Source organism: Podarcis erhardii, assembly GCF_964252035.2.
Source record: "Podarcis erhardii genome assembly, chromosome: 13".
Lineage (NCBI taxonomy): Eukaryota > Metazoa > Chordata > Lepidosauria > Squamata > Lacertidae > Podarcis > Podarcis erhardii.
In genome coordinates this window covers 29938540-29953703 of record NC_138502.1, presented here as the reverse complement: position 1 = coordinate 29953703, position 15164 = coordinate 29938540, and the positions used below count along the sequence as shown (strand labels likewise).

Here is a 15164-nt window from a genome sequence, read left to right as displayed (position 1 = left end):
GGAGGGGAAAGATGCTGTATCGCTCACCAGGTGCTTGAACTCTGCAGAGAGGCTCCCATTGTTGGACTCCTCCATATTCATCACTTTGGTGTTTGTGCCCAGGATGTTAAACTTCCGGGACCTTGATGGACAAAGCGGGAGGGGGGGAAATGGGAGGAGTGCCTTGAGAGAGTTTTAGCATTTAAAATACCATTATTAACCATCACCAACTGTATGTAAAGAGCAGCCACTCTGGATCAGACCAGTGACGTGTACTCACTGTGGCTAGCCAGAGGCTGCAAGAAGCTTTCAAGCACTAGAGAACTCTCCCCGAAATGCAATTCCCAGCTAAACTGATGTTCGGGGACATCCTGTCTCTAGCACATAAAAGCCCCTGACCGCCCTCATCTTCCCTGATTTTGCCTAACCCCCCTTTTTTAAAGCCATCCAAGTTTGTGGTCATTTTGCAGAAGCAGATTCTGCAGCTGTACCCCACCCCAGAAAACACTAGTGGTCCCCTTCTTTACAAGCCTTTGGAAAAGGCATTTTTCCAGTTATTCCCCCCCAAAAAAGGTTGATTTTTATTTCGGTCTGCTTTTTATTAAGGGCTCGGTTTTAATGAGTTTTAACTGGACAATTGTTTTGCTCTGCGTTTTACAGCTATTGCCTTGAACGTGGTGTGATGGGGAGCCATTGTGCCCTAAAAGGCGATTGGGCAACTGAATATAATGATTTAAAATAAAATTATTTTAGTACTAATGAAATGATCCTGCCCTCCTCCTCCCAAACAAAGTGCAGCTGCCTGTAAACCATGAGATGCATCTCAGGAGGGAGGAAGCCACAGGGTGCAGTGTCTTCAACTTACCCCCGGAGGGCAGCAACTTCACCGGAATCCCTGTGAGAGGAAGAAGAGCAAGAGAGTTAAATTGGCACGTTCAGATTAGGTTGCTGTACGCAGCAGCGCCCATCTTGGGTGTTATGGGGCCCTGTGTCGGGCAAAAAACTGGCACACCCACACACGCCACCTCGAACTGCCTTCCCAAAGGCAGGTAAGGAGGCTTCCGGCTTTGGGAAGGAAGTGTGAGGCTCTGACAGGGTCCAAGAGCCCTCTGACCTCCTTTCCCAAACTGGGAAAGTGCTATCTAGGCTTTGGGAAGGAGGTGAGAGGTCCAACGCCCAGTGCCCAACTTACTGGGCTTTGAAATGGCTGCCCCCATTGGCTCAGCACCTAATGTGTGCACACCGCTTGAACAGCCCTGAATTCCACCCACCCCCTGCAGCAGGAGGGACAGGGTGTGGTTTGGCAGAGAAGTCAGCATAATAATAATAACAACAACAATGCCATCACTGGAAGGTGTGAGAGCAGGGGTGGCTAGCCTGAGGCCTTCTCTGCTTGTTGCTGGACTACAAATCCCTATCACCCGTCACCTCCCGATTACTGGCCAAGCTTGCAGATGCTGGGGTCCAAGTGGAGGGGTCAGAGATTTCTTCACTCCTGCATTTGAGGGGGAAAGGTCTTGGGGCTCTGTGGGGCAGAGGTGAAAAGAGAGGGCTTCCTCCCTACTTTTAAGGGAATGCGGGTAGGCAGGCTGAAGATCAAAACCCAAAACCTGAGCCAAATCAATATTCATAATATTTAAAGGAATAATATTTGCAAAGGCCTCTCAAGCTGCAGCAGCAGCAGACAAGATTTACAGGTTTGGGCTGTGCCTCTCCTCCCCTTCCAGGAAAGATCATTGCCACACTTTGGGATCAGAAGAACTGATCTCTTTTTCAGGAGGGGCAGGGAGAACTGGCTCAGTACCATGGTGTTCCTACATAGGAAGCTGTGGTCACTGTGCTCTTCCTCTGGCACTGCTACAAATTAAGACACAGTTTTGGCTTAAGAGCGCTGTTCAAACTGGGGCTGGTGGTTTCTCTCCTCTGGATAAACTTCAAGCTATAAAGAGCCCAGGGGCAAATCATGAGCTGCAAAAGATCCAAGGACAAACCTTTGTTACAGCTCATGGTTTGTCTGAAACGGGACAAACCATAACAATGGATCCGGGTGACAAACTCAGGCAAACCAAGGCTCAGCTCACAGCGGCACAGCAGGATCAGAGGTGGAGCAAAGAAATCATGATCTACCCAACCCCCAGGAGCCAGCACTAAGCCATGGTTTGATCAGTGTGAAGCAGAAAGTCAGTTGTATATGTTTAAAGGAACCTCAGCCCACAATCCCTGCCCTCAAGTTTGTTCACGGAAAGGGTCCAGACCTACTTGTCAATGCAGACTTTGATTTTCAGCTGGTAGTTCAGCTCAGGAAATTTAACCAGTAACCTGCAGAAGCCAAAACTTCAAGTTAGCTTCCAAAAACACAAATCTCACTCTTTCTTCATGCACCCTTAACCCTCATATGCTATTCATATGCTCCAAATGGGGGTTGGGGGGGCAGCTGCTGCCCCTTGGAAGGGGCACCAGGTTAACAAGTAGAACACAGTCCATGTCCATTGAAACTAGTTTCACTGTGTACAGATGCTTTTCAGGCAAGAGAGCTTCAATATATCACCACTGTGATGCTCAATCGCACTGTGCTTGAGAATCCCATCTACACCTTTTTGGGGGAAGAGGAGACAAAAAACAAGTTTCTAGGCTGCACCAACAAACTTGAAAATATGTGGGCAATGCCCAGTTTAAGCCTCAGAAGTTGGAATGGGAGGCGGTTGTGGGTAGGGAGGAAAGAGAGGCTGAGAAGGATTCCCGACAGCACGTGGGGTTCCCTGTCTTTCCCCCACTTTGCCCCTCTCCCCAAGCCTAGCAGAAGTGGAATAAAATTTGAAAAGCCAAGCACATATTCGCAAAGTCTGTATAATTTATACTGTTGCAGAATGCCTCTTTTCTGGCGCAGAATTTTAAGTGTAGAAGGTACGCAGAGCATCAGAACAGACTGCGGGATCAGGGCAATGGCCCATCTAGTCCAGCACCCCGTTCTCACAGTGGCCGACAAGATACCCCAAGAGGAAACCCGCACGGAGGACTCAAGCACTCTCCCCTCCTGTGGTTTCCAGTAACTGGTATTCATAAGTACTGCTGTCTCCAAGCGTGGAAAGCAGAGCGCAGCCATCCTAGCTAGACTGACAGCCCTCTCCTCCTCCATGAATTTGCCCAACCCTCTGTTAAAGCCATCCAAGTTGGTGGCATATCACTGCTTCCTGCAGGAGTGAGTTCCACAGTTTGACTACGGGCCACATAAAGAACTACTTTATTTTATCTGCCCTAAGCCTTGCAACATTCAGCAACATATAGCTGACCCTCCGCCCCATATAATGCATGTGCACACACAAAACCAGCAACTCACCGCACTTTTGTCGTGAACTGTACTCCAGTTTTGATAACCAGTGGGCGATCCGGGTGCATTGGCATACAGGGCTGGCGCTCCACCACAAATGCACTGTGGGCGGGGTGGGGGTGGTAAGAGAGAGAGAGAGAGAGAGAGAGAGAGAGAGAGAGAGAGAGAGTTCAGTGGTGGGAATTGGGTGCTGGTCCAAACTTCCAGATTCAGCAGAAGGTTCCCAGGTGAACATGCTCTCAGCAGCAGCATCCCACCCCGCAGCCTCAGGGGATGGCAACTTTCCCGTACACGCAAGGGCAGCAGGCCAACATACCTCTTCATGAGGTTCCTGAATAGCTCCACGATGCGCTCCTCCAACAAGGGCCGGTGCTGAACGATGGGGTCGCCCTTGTAGGAGACCTTCTGCTGGAGCTCCTCGAGCTTCTTGATCTGCTGGCGGGTCTGAAGCTGCGACTCGGCAAGGGACGTGATCCTGCGGTGAGGGAGAAGAAAGTGAGCTACACACACACACACACACATCTTAAAAAGAAAACAACACCACTGTGTTAACTGGACATTGTCTTGATAATGCTTTTGAACAGCTGTGTGCTCCCCTTTGGGAAACCTCACCGGTGCCACGTTCCATGCAAATCTATGCAAGCAAAGGACCACTATAGCTCAGCTAAGCCCAGTACTTGCTCTGACAGGCAGCAGCCTGTCCAAGGGCCAGACAGAGAGAACTGGAGGGCCAAATTTGATCTTTGCCTGTTCTGTCCTCCACAATAGGTCAATGCTCCTCTGTGGATCCTAACACCCTCCTCTGCTTTGAGGTGTAGTAAAATAAGGACTATCCACTGTTAACCAGATTCTCGCTTTGTAAGCCTTGGAAAAGTAGTGGGCAGTCAAGGGCACTCGGCTCTCACCAGTTCTCTAGGCGGTCAAGGCAGATGTTGGGTGGGCCACCGATGCATGCGATCTGCTGCCTCCTCTTCCAGTCAGCCAACTCGTCGTCGACCAGCGTCTTCTGCACGTACTCCATGGCCGACAAGAGCCCAGCCAGCTCGCTCACAATCCCCTAGGTGAGGAAGGAAATAAGCAACATTCAGGACTCTATTCCGCTTCCCCTGTTTACATGCAAACTTGCCTCTCCGTGGTTTTCATGTATGATAGCGGCGAACACCAGAGGCGGAGACTTTTGCATCAAGTAAGGAAATGTGAAATGTCGTTGTCTGAAATGGAGCCAGCTTGCCCATCCAGCAGCAAGTCACCTGGCCAAGAGACGTGGAGTTAAATAATCATGGTGTGTGACTCGTCCCTATTAGAGACAGAAAGGCGATGCCGCTTGGCTTGCTATAAGCATCAATGTTCAGCATGGAGGAAGCTCTGTGCTAAAGCTGGATGCTTTTCTCCCAGGCCATATGCTACAAAACCAGGCATATCCCGCATCATTCCGCCTCAGTCAATAGCAGTTCAGGTGGGTTTTTTTGGAGTTGGGGAGGAGCCGCCCTTACTTACCCTCCGCATCTGATCCAGGGCTGTCAGCATCTGCTCCAGCTGCTGCATCTTCTGCCGCGTCACCGACTGGTTGTTCCCGTTCAGGTCCTGCATGTCTAAAGAAAAGCAGCGGGAGAGGGGCAGGGAAACATGTCAGAGGCTCCTGGAGTTTCTTAGTTCTTCCCCTCTGCACACCTGTTTTGGTCAGCCTAATTCAGATGCTGTTGGGGACTCCCAACTCCCACCTGTCCCAGGGATGGTGGGAGCTATAGTCTAAAGCAGGCATAGGCAAACTCGGCCCTCCAGGTGTTTTGAGACTACAACTCCCATGATCCCTAGCTAACAGGACCAGTGGTCAGGGATGATGGGAACTGTAGTCCGGAAATATCTGGAGGGCCAAATTTGCCTATGTCTTATCTAAAGCAACAGACGGAGGGGCACCAGATTAAGAAAGGCTGGCCTAATTCCTCTTTCAGGCAGTTGGGAATCCTGTTCCTCTTCAGCAGCCTCATGTAGGACAAATTTGGGAGATGATGGGCATCATGTTCCTGGTGAGAACTGCAGCCAGTCTACAAGGTTCACAAGGGTGGTGAACTGGATCTGGCCAGCAGGCCAGATTATCATCTTCACCCACCCACCCTCTGCATGCCAAGTGTGACAGGTGTGCGATGGTGTCAGGTGAATGACGTTTGCCCACCCAAAGTTGCAGAGCTCACGTGAAAGTGTGATGCCCGGCTATCAGTTCGCTGGCATGTATTTTGGAGCACTGTGTAGAGAGCTTTGCAAGCTCCTTTTGGCTCAGCGCATCCTTACCTGCCCCGCAACCCGACATCGAGAGTGACGCAGGCCAGTGTGGTTTGGCAGAAATGCCCTGGCAGACCCAATGCTGAGGCCAGGCATACCTCGTGAAGTGTGCAGGCCAGAAGCTCTCCTGATTTAAAAGGAAAGTTAAGCGCCTGGGCTGCACGAGCACCCTTGCTCCCCAAAGGATGAGGACAGAAGGGCATCTCCCCATCCATGAATTTGCCATGATGGAAAAGCTGTTATCCCCTTTCCCCCAGCAAGCTCCCACCTACCGCCTTGACTCTTCAAGGTCTTGTAGTTGAAGTCAAAGTCATCCTGGAGGTTTTCCACCACTTTCATCTTTTGCTCCAAGTCCTGCAAGAAAAAGCCAAGGAATAGGAAGTTGGGGAGGAGTCACAAACTCTAGGCAAGCTTGAAACTTTGGAGCAAGAGAGAGAGAGAGAGAGAGAGAGAGAGAGAGAGCAGCTCTCCCACCTACCTGCACCCTTTTCCTGACATCTTGCAAGTGTTGCTCCAGCATCTGCTGCTTCTCCGTCACCACGGCAGCCGTAGGGTGGTTTGCCTGCCCACCTTGCTGTATTAAAGTGGGGAGGAGGAGAGAGATAAGACATTAAGAGATTTTAAGTCATATAAAAGAGGTTCATAAATCAGTTTTGGCCGAGCGTAAATGGAATAAACCAGACTTTCTGGCTTACTGCAACTTATCAGGAACACAGATGTGAACGTTGAGTTCTGGTCACCGGTCCACCTGGCTCGGTATCGTCTGCCTGACTGGCAATGGCTCTCCTGGATTTCAGGCAAGGGACATTCCCAGCCCTGCCAGAGCTTGGACCACCTACTTATCCACTGAGCTGTGTGTCCCTTTGCCGGGTACACACTGTCAGGTTGATCCTCCCTTGCTCCTCCCCAGTGTGAACGGGATAAAAAAACCCCGGAGGCTCTGTGGTTTCCTGCTACATCCGAATCTGGGCCTGGTTGAATTTTTGTTCCAACACAAGCCACAAATCAACAAGTGAACATGGCTTCGGGTCATCAAACCAAACAAAACATTTGGGCGTTAGCAGGAAGCATCCTGGCTCACCTATCCCCGTTCCTGCCGGGAAGGTGCAAAGCAGGAGCAATCAGGCAGCATGCCTTGGCACCTGCCTCATTCCTGAACACCGCAGCAAGCCAGCCAGTTTAGAGGTGGCAGCGTTTTCCCCTGGGGGGTGTCTAGCCAGCGTTTTGTCATGTCTTGTCAAAACAGGGGACACACTGGGACTTAAGCAGAGGTGGGAGTGCTAGCAGTGTTGGTTCCAACCAACAGTGCCCCTGTATCTGGCAAAGGGCTTCTCTCTGACCCATGGTATGAGACAGGCAGGCGGTTCCTTTTATTAAGCATCTATCCTACCTTTCCATGCATTTTTCAACCTGCATCTGCAGGGAGTTCTGTTCCCCAACACAGACTGGGACGACGACACACAGCAAAGGAACACCTGACATTTCCGCCTGTGCCGTTTTCATACTGTAAGCACCTTCCCCCCCCTCCCAAAAACCCCCTGCTATTTGCTTCTGAAGGGGCCATTGCAGGTACACCTTCTGGAGAAAACAGCAAATGAGAAGGAGGGAAAACCAGCCTCCTGCTGTTGCCTTGATCCAGACTGAGGCCCTTCATGCCTGCAATTTCTTTCATTCTTTTTAAGAAGAGCAAACCTGGGAGAGACTATCACATGGTAAATACATTCTGATCCAGACTGAGACATTAGCAAATCAGAGTAAGCCCTGAGGTGTCCACAGAGAAAATCCTGATGCGTGCTGGGGGTGGCATTTAAAGACCTCTTTGACTTTGCCTAGGAGAAAACAGCTGAGCTGCATAATAAAAAAGGGTGAACAAGAAGCCACGGGGTGTGGGTGTGTTGACTGAACACCCAGAGCTGCCTAGCATTGGCCACTTGTACTCACTCACCTCTGAGTGTGCTCACTCAAGGAAAGAGGATAATGTCAGTGCAGGAGCTCTTTTGGTGCGCTTCCCCCACCCCCATGGTGAAGCTTCAAGCTGGCACAGGCCAACGATCCATTTGCTCTGCTCAGTAGCATACAGCGGCACAGGCTTGTCTCATGGCAAAAGGAAATACTGTGCTGAATGATCCACCCTGGGGGGCCAACACCTGCAAGACCATGCTGCCTTTCAACCGTTCCAGCCACAGAATTAAAAAATGGCTGCATTTCAAACCTGAATGCAGAAAAGAAATACTGACAAGGGAAAAGCTCAAGGCGTGTTGTGGCAATAGCGTGCAGGGACCTGTTTTGGGGTGGTGTGTGCTACCCTAGCTGCGAGGCACTGCTTCCTGGCATGCAAAGGTGTAGGCTTTGGAAGAAACATCAAAGGAAAGGCCCGTTGTGTCAACCATCAAGCTTTTTGCCCCTTATAACCCAAGGACAGGGAACGGGTTGGGCCTCCCAATTCCCGTCAGCCCCAGCCAGCGTGTTCAATGGATGGTGTGTGTGCCGTACTCCCAACAACTTTTGGAGGGTCCCAGGTTTCTCCCTCCCTGCTACAAACAGCAATAGCAGCATATGGACACAGGAGGATGCACTGATCACGGTGTATTTGCACCAAGAGCTGTGAATGTGATTCACTGCTTGGCTCGTGTTCTAAACACCCTCACGGCTGGCGAGTCCCTTACGGGAACTGATGGCAACAGCGGGACAAGCTGCTCCCGACAACATCCTCTCACCTGGGCTGCCGTGGCTGCTGTCTGCAGCAGCCGGTTCTCCTCCCAGAGGCAGCGGGCCACAATGCGGGCAATCTCCATGGGCTTCTCCAGGTACCTGCTCTGTAAGAGAGGAAGAGGAACGGGAACGGAATGAGTGACCGCCACACACAGAGAGCAAAACCTAGGTGAAGATGCCAAGCTTTTCTTAAGAAACCCAGCCTTGATTTGGAGGAATGCAGCGATGGGGCAGTTGGGCACTTCTTCTATGGGAGCATGTAAAAGAAGTGTTACGTGCTGGTTTCAGATTCAGGGCAGCAGGTGAAAATATATGCTGGGCGCCCAGCATGAGCAGCCGAGAATTTATGTCCAACAGGATGTCATCGTAAAAGCTAAAATAAGCCTGTTGTGGGCATTGCTCCCAAGCTCAGGGCTCAACATCTCTCTTTAATCTGTGCTATTAGGAGTTCCCTAAACCATCAAACTATTCCATCAAATCTGGCCTTGCAAATTTCAGCGACGCTCTGTGCAAGGACAAAATCCAACGCTCTCCTGCCATCCTACTCTTTCAGATAGTTTGTAGTAGTTCCTATAAATCCAACTTAGTAGCCATCGATTGCTCTCTCCTCTATGGATGTGTCCAATCCTCTTTTGAAGCCATCTAAGTTGGTGACCTTCATCACTGCCTCCTGTCAAGAGTGGATTGAATACCATCATTCCCATCTCCCGAGTTTTATGACTTGGGTTGGCACTTTTTTGGGGGGGGTGCGGGTGTCCACAAAACACAAGACCCTCCCAAACCCAGGACCTGCCAGCTCCTCCTACCTGCAGGAACTGCTTGATCCGGCGCAGGTTGTGCTGGTAGAGGACATTGGATTCCTGTAAGAAGCGGCTGTACTGCTGGTCAATTTCACCCAGGAGGTTGTGGAACACCAACGTGGCATGGGACTCCTTGCTGGCAGCATAGGCCCTATACAGATCAGAAGGAAACAAGGCTTAACAAAAACAGCGCCCGGGGCATGACAAAAAACAACAACACTGTAGTGCCAAGTGCTCCTTCTTCACACCAGGCCACGTCCGCACCACACATTTGAAGTGCTATTATACTACTTTAACACAGTCAAGCCTATTCCCCTCACAGAGCTACAATTCTGGATATTTCCATTGGTTCTGATAATGTCAAAGTTGCAGATTCAATCACCGTTATGGGACAAGCTGCATATTCCTGGATTGCAGGGGGTGGACGAAACAATCTTCAGGGCCCCTTTCAGCTCTACAATTCTGTACGATTCTCAGAATTTAGCAATCAGTCCCCCTTCACAGGGAACCCTGGGAATTGTAGTTCTGGGTAGGGAATAGGGGCGCATAACAACTCTCTAAAGAACTACAGCTCCCAGAATTATTTAGGAGAAGTCATGACTGTCTATAATGGCATCAGAGTGGGATTCCCATCCTCCTATGCCCCAACCAGCCAGCATTCTCAGGTCCTCATCGGGCTGGTTTGGGGTATCAACACTCACATCTTTATATTGTCCCCCTCCCCAAAGTGTTTTTTGTACTTCTGGACACTAATCCAAGCTTTGGCTTCATAATTAACAGCACCTCTCAGTCACAATGTTGGAAACGGAGGAGGCGATTCCGGAGGCCAGGAATCTCCTCTCAGTTTCATTCCACAAATGCCACTTCTTCCATTAGAAACAGGAAGCACAATTAATAAAAGGAAGCTTCTGTATGTTTTTCAAGAGGCAAAAAGGTTTCTTGGAATTTCCAGCGAGTTTTGCAAGAACGTAATCAAGAGCAAACTCTCGCTCAAGAGAATACGCCCACAAAGTGAAGGTTCTTGGAAATCTCGGGATTTCACCTATAAGCCACGTTGCTTTATCATAATAAAGAATTTACAGGATGCCAATTGGAAGGTCATGATGGTTTGAGCATTTAGATCAGGGATTAGGAGCTTGTGTGTGTGCCCCCCCCCCCATGGATATTGTTGGATTCCAACTCCCATCATCCCTGCCCAATAATCGTGCTGGCTGGGCTTGATGGGAATTGGGAGTCCCAACAGCATCTGGAGGGCCAAAGATTCCCCACCCTTGATCTAGATCATTAAACCAGCAGCCTGTAGCTTAGGTTCAATCCCCAGAGCAGTTTTGCCTGGCCCTCAATATCTCTCTGCAAAATATTGTTCAAGTTGGTGTTTTTAAAAAAAAATGCAAGAAAGAAAGATTGCAAGGAAGAAATAACTCCACACTTTCATCATGTTACTTTTGGAGCAAACAGCACAACTCCTCCTCAGTGACCTCAGCTTCCTCCAGAGTGACCCTAGTTGCTAATCCTCATGGCTGACTTCTCTCCTTTCACTTTGATTGGCTCCAATCAGCACAAAGTGTGAGAAGACTTCTTCTCAGTGGCTGAAAAGCTCCCTCTTTCATACTGACTGGGCAGCACTAAGACTCTATAGAGATGGGAACCTTGCTTCAGTGGTGACCCTCCACCACTAAAAAGCCTCTTAACTTGATCATACATATGGGGGTCAGTTTGCATAGTGCAATACATGCATGGCCATGCTCTGGGTCTCCAGGAAGAGAGAGACTGAGCACCCCTGGGTCAACCAATTAAAGAATGGCATTTTACTGTGCAACAAAATTTGTTTCCATCAGAACACCCCCTTTTAATTTTTCCTATGTCAATTTGCAGAGCTCTGGCGTTAGGAAAGGATCTCACTCAAAGCCAGCCATTCAATTTCTCTGTGTGGGTGTACACAGGCACAAATACTGAGAAAAGTCCAATGGCTCACCAGTCCTGGCTCTCTATCCAGGGCGCAAGGAACTGCCGCAGCTCCATCGGAAAGCTGTCGCTGTAGAGTTGGTGGAGCTGCTCCAAATACCGGGTGTCCAGCTGCTGCAGCTGGTTCCACTGTGCCATCTTGGCCACTGAATCTGGAAACCTAGGAACACACAGAACATTTTTCTTTTTTTACAAGCAAGTTGGTGCACCGGGCTATTTCCACCAAGACGGAACACTTCCTTTAAAAGTCATAAATGCAATTGCAAACCAGCCTAAACTTAAAACACAAAGGGTTTCTAAATATATAACTAAATAGACAGACATTCCTATTAGCGATTCATAAATGTATTTTTTCATGTCAAGTTAAACTACATCCAGTTCTTTTTCTCAGAGTTTAGGTATGGGGAAACTTGGGCGGGGGCGCTAAATGTAGCCCCTCTCACCGGTCCTTGGGACTCTTCCTGGCCACGCCCCCTCAGTAGCCCTGCTCTGTACAGAGTGCTTTCCCCTGACAGAATGGGTCCTTGCACGATGACAATACTGTATCTCTTCCTTGTTTTGATGGAGGATGGAAAGGGCGATGTGTGTAAGACTTGTGCGGCTGGTAGATAGCCTCTACTGCAGGCTTCCTCAACCTCAGCCCTTCAGATGTTTTGGCCTACAACTCCCATGATCCCTAGCTAGCAGGACCAGTAGTCAGGGATGATGGGAACTGTAGTCTCAAAACATCTAGAGGGTCGAGGTTGAGGAAGTCTGCTCTACTGTATCAAGATAAAAGTCCCTTCCATTTTTTCTAACCACTTTTGTCTTAGAAACACCCACTTTTGGCTTGTGGCTCCTGCAAGGTTCTGCGAAAACTTCCAGGTAGAAAAAGGTCCCCTCCCCTTCTGAGTATATACCCCTCCCCACCTTCTCACTATATAGAAAGGTCCGGTGACTTCTGTTTCAGTGTATCTGAAGAAGTGTGCATGCACACGAAAGCTCATACCTAGAACTAACTCAGTTGGTCTTTAAGGTGCTACTGGAAGGAATTTTTTTATTTTGTTTTGTCCCCTCCCCTGTCCTAGTCGCTCAGGATGATTAGTTCAATGACAGTACGAAACCGAAACCATGGCTTCTTAATGCACGACGTCCTCAGCATGACGTCCTGCTTAATCTTTACTTCAGACCAGATCTTGGTAGGGGTTTTCTTAGTGGTGGTGGGAGTGTGCGGATTTATACATTAACTATGGTCTTGTTGCATTCTCCTTCCTTTCCTATTCTTCTCGCTGCTAATGTCTGTGAAGTAATTACCACAGATATGGTATATGTTTCCCCAGAAGCAGGGCAAGATGTTAATTTGTACTACGTTGTATCTGATACAGCTATCTGGTGCGCAAATCTGAAGATAACAACAGAAAGAAGCCATGCGAGCCTCCGAGAAATGGAAAATTACTGTCTGCCTTTAAGAAGTGTCTGCCTAGATAATATATCAGCCGTGTAGCAGCACCTCAGCTTTGATCTTCAAAAGTGGCTTAAACAGTCCACACAACAGTTGCGGCCCCTTCATCCATTTTCAATTGGAATCTCAGAGTCAGTGTAGATTTTACTGCAGCAGCACAAATAACTCTGCTCACCCAAGTGGGGGAGATCTGCAAGGAATCCTGAGTCCTCCACAATTAACAACAGGGAGGCAAAATGGTTGCCTGGAGCCCCCCTTTGCTTCTCCCTATACTGTTCTTTTTCTTATTCTTAAAAGTTTTCTTCCTTTCTTCGGAGACTAAAAGAAGCAGAATAGCTTTGTAAAACAAATTTGTTTCTGTTTGCTCCGATTTTAAATATTGTATATTTAAATTGTTGTAATGCACCCTGGGACTCTGAGGTGAGAGGCAGGGTAAGAAACAACAACAACAACAACAACAACAAGATAAATAACCCTAAATGATAAACAGATATGATTATTTGCATCCCTGAATTCACTTTCTTTAGCACAGAATTATCAGTGCAGAATTTTGGAGGCTGCCTCGGCATGTTGCTTTGTTTATACAATATATAAAGCAGGGGGGTGTTATTGGGTTGTTGTTTTTATTTTGTTTATCTATGTGGCGTTTTTTAAGTTGATATTCCCTGAGACCTCCAGGTATAGGGTGGTATATAAATTCTATTATTATTATTATTATTATTATTATTATTATTATTATTATCAGACATACAGTGGTACCTCGAGTTACAAACACTTTGGATTACAAATGCTTCAGGTTACAAACTCCGCTAAACCGGAAGTAGTACCTCGGGTTATGAACTTTGCCCCCAGGATGAGAATAGAAATCGTGTGGTGGCGGCGTGGCGGCAGCGGGAGGCCCCATTAGCGAAAGCACGCCTCAGGTTAAGAAAGGTTTCAGGTTAAGAACGGACCTCCCGAACGAATTAAGTTCGTAACTTGAGGTACCACTGTACGAGGTGGGAAAAGCTAACAATAATCCATAGCCAGATGTATGAACAATCTTGATTCTCTCCACCCCTCCTGCTTTCCTGCATGCAAGATGACTTAGGCTGCAATCTCATATCCACTTTCCTGGGAGTAATCCTCAGTGAATTTAAAGTGAGCATACTTCTGAATACAGATATACAGGTGTGCACTGCAAAAAATTCCTTTGCTCGGTCAGGCCACTTAGCTCAACACTCATTTTCAAGAGTGACCAGCCAGATGCCATAGGAAGCGCATGGGTTGAGTAGAATGTAACAGTCATGCCCTGTTCCAGGCTACCAACAATCAAGAGGTACATTGCCTCTGTTCATGCGTCTCCATTTGGTTTACCAAGGCTAATTTGGTTTACCAAGGCTAAACATCTAAGATCCGGCACCTGTCTCTGGAGAAGCGATTTTGTTTTTAGTGGTTTCTTAGTGATCGGGGACTGTCCCCTTGTCCTAATGCAGCAACCAGGTTCCCTTCCTCTCAGTGCAAATTAGATTTGCTGCATCCAGCAGCCACTTCCCTCTAACGAAGGAAACAAGCCAAGGCAGCACACAGGAAATCCCGCTTTGCTTCAAAGAACAAATTGGGGACTTGTGGCAAGGCAGAACTCGGTGCAGAAGAAAACCAAGATCATGACACATGCGGAACAAGCAAATATTTGGCAAACCAACTGTGATGAAGAGCAGAGTTGCATGGGCTCCACTAGGGAAATCCCAGATGCTTGACCTCTGGAATTACTGGAGTAATTCAAGGGGAGTCTGAACTGCTGGCCTGATAGAGATCTCAGCCTAACATATTGCAGATGACCTAGTTTTGACTCTGCAGGAGCCAGAACCTAGTACGAAAAGAGTATTGCAATTGATTCAAGACTTTGGTCGGGTGGCGGGATTTAAACTAAATAAACAGAAAACTAAGGTACTGGGAAAAAATTTGACAGACATAGAGTCAGAACGGTTTCAGAGAGAAACAGAATTAACTATGGTAAAAAAAGTAAAGTACCTAGGGCTAAACATAACAGCAAAAAATCTGAGTCTATTTAAGGATAATTATGAAAAATGTTGGTCTGAAATTAAGAGAGACTTGGACAGTTGGACAAAATTGAAGCTTTCTTTGTTAGGCCGAATTGCTGCTATTAAGATGAATGTATTGCCAAAGATGTTGTTTTTGTTTCAAACATTGCAAATTGTGGACAAGACGGAGTGCTTCTGGAAGTGGCAGAGAGATATTTCTAAATTTGTCTGGCAGGGCAAAAAGCCCAGAATTAAGTTTAAGATATTAACTGATGCGAAAGAAAGAGGGGGCTTTGCCCTGCCAGACTTAAAGCTGTACTATGAAGCCGCAGCTTTCTGCTGGCTAAAAGACTGGCTACTTCTCGAAGACACTGATGTATTGGATCTGGAAGGTTTTAACAATGCTTTTGGTTGGCATGCATACCTATGGTATGACAAAGTTAAGATCAATAAGGCCTTTAAAAACCATATTGTCAGGAAAGCAGTATTCAACGTCTGGACAAAATACAAAGACTTATTGGAAAACAAAACTCCGAGGTGGCTTTCCCCTCTGGAAGCTAAGGCCCGAAAAAGACCCAATATGGAGGCCAAATGGCCAAAATATTGGGAAATATTAGAAAAAGATGGAGACAATT

At 47.9% G+C, this 15164-nt stretch overlaps 1 protein-coding gene across 3 annotated transcripts in view; it reads right to left on the bottom strand.

Moving 5' to 3' along the window:
- Window positions 1-15164, bottom strand: part of STAT3 (signal transducer and activator of transcription 3) — a gene marked incomplete at its 3' end in the record, with an annotated part of 41792 nt that overhangs the window by 10281 nt on the left and 16347 nt on the right. For all 3 annotated transcript variants that reach the window (XM_081837823.1, XM_081837824.1, XM_081837825.1), the window contains exons 2-13: window positions 11075-11224; window positions 9106-9250; window positions 8305-8403; window positions 6066-6161; window positions 5860-5941; window positions 4805-4899; window positions 4213-4364; window positions 3624-3782; window positions 3317-3409; window positions 2239-2298; window positions 845-874; window positions 28-121 (exon numbers count right to left, since the gene is read on the bottom strand). In XM_081837823.1, the coding sequence (XP_081693949.1) occupies window positions 28-121; window positions 845-874; window positions 2239-2298; window positions 3317-3409; window positions 3624-3782; window positions 4213-4364; window positions 4805-4899; window positions 5860-5941; window positions 6066-6161; window positions 8305-8403; window positions 9106-9250; window positions 11075-11202 (1233 nt within the window). In that variant the 5' untranslated portion in view covers window positions 11203-11224. The remainder of the gene's footprint in view (window positions 1-27; window positions 122-844; window positions 875-2238; window positions 2299-3316; window positions 3410-3623; window positions 3783-4212; window positions 4365-4804; window positions 4900-5859; window positions 5942-6065; window positions 6162-8304; window positions 8404-9105; window positions 9251-11074; window positions 11225-15164) is intronic.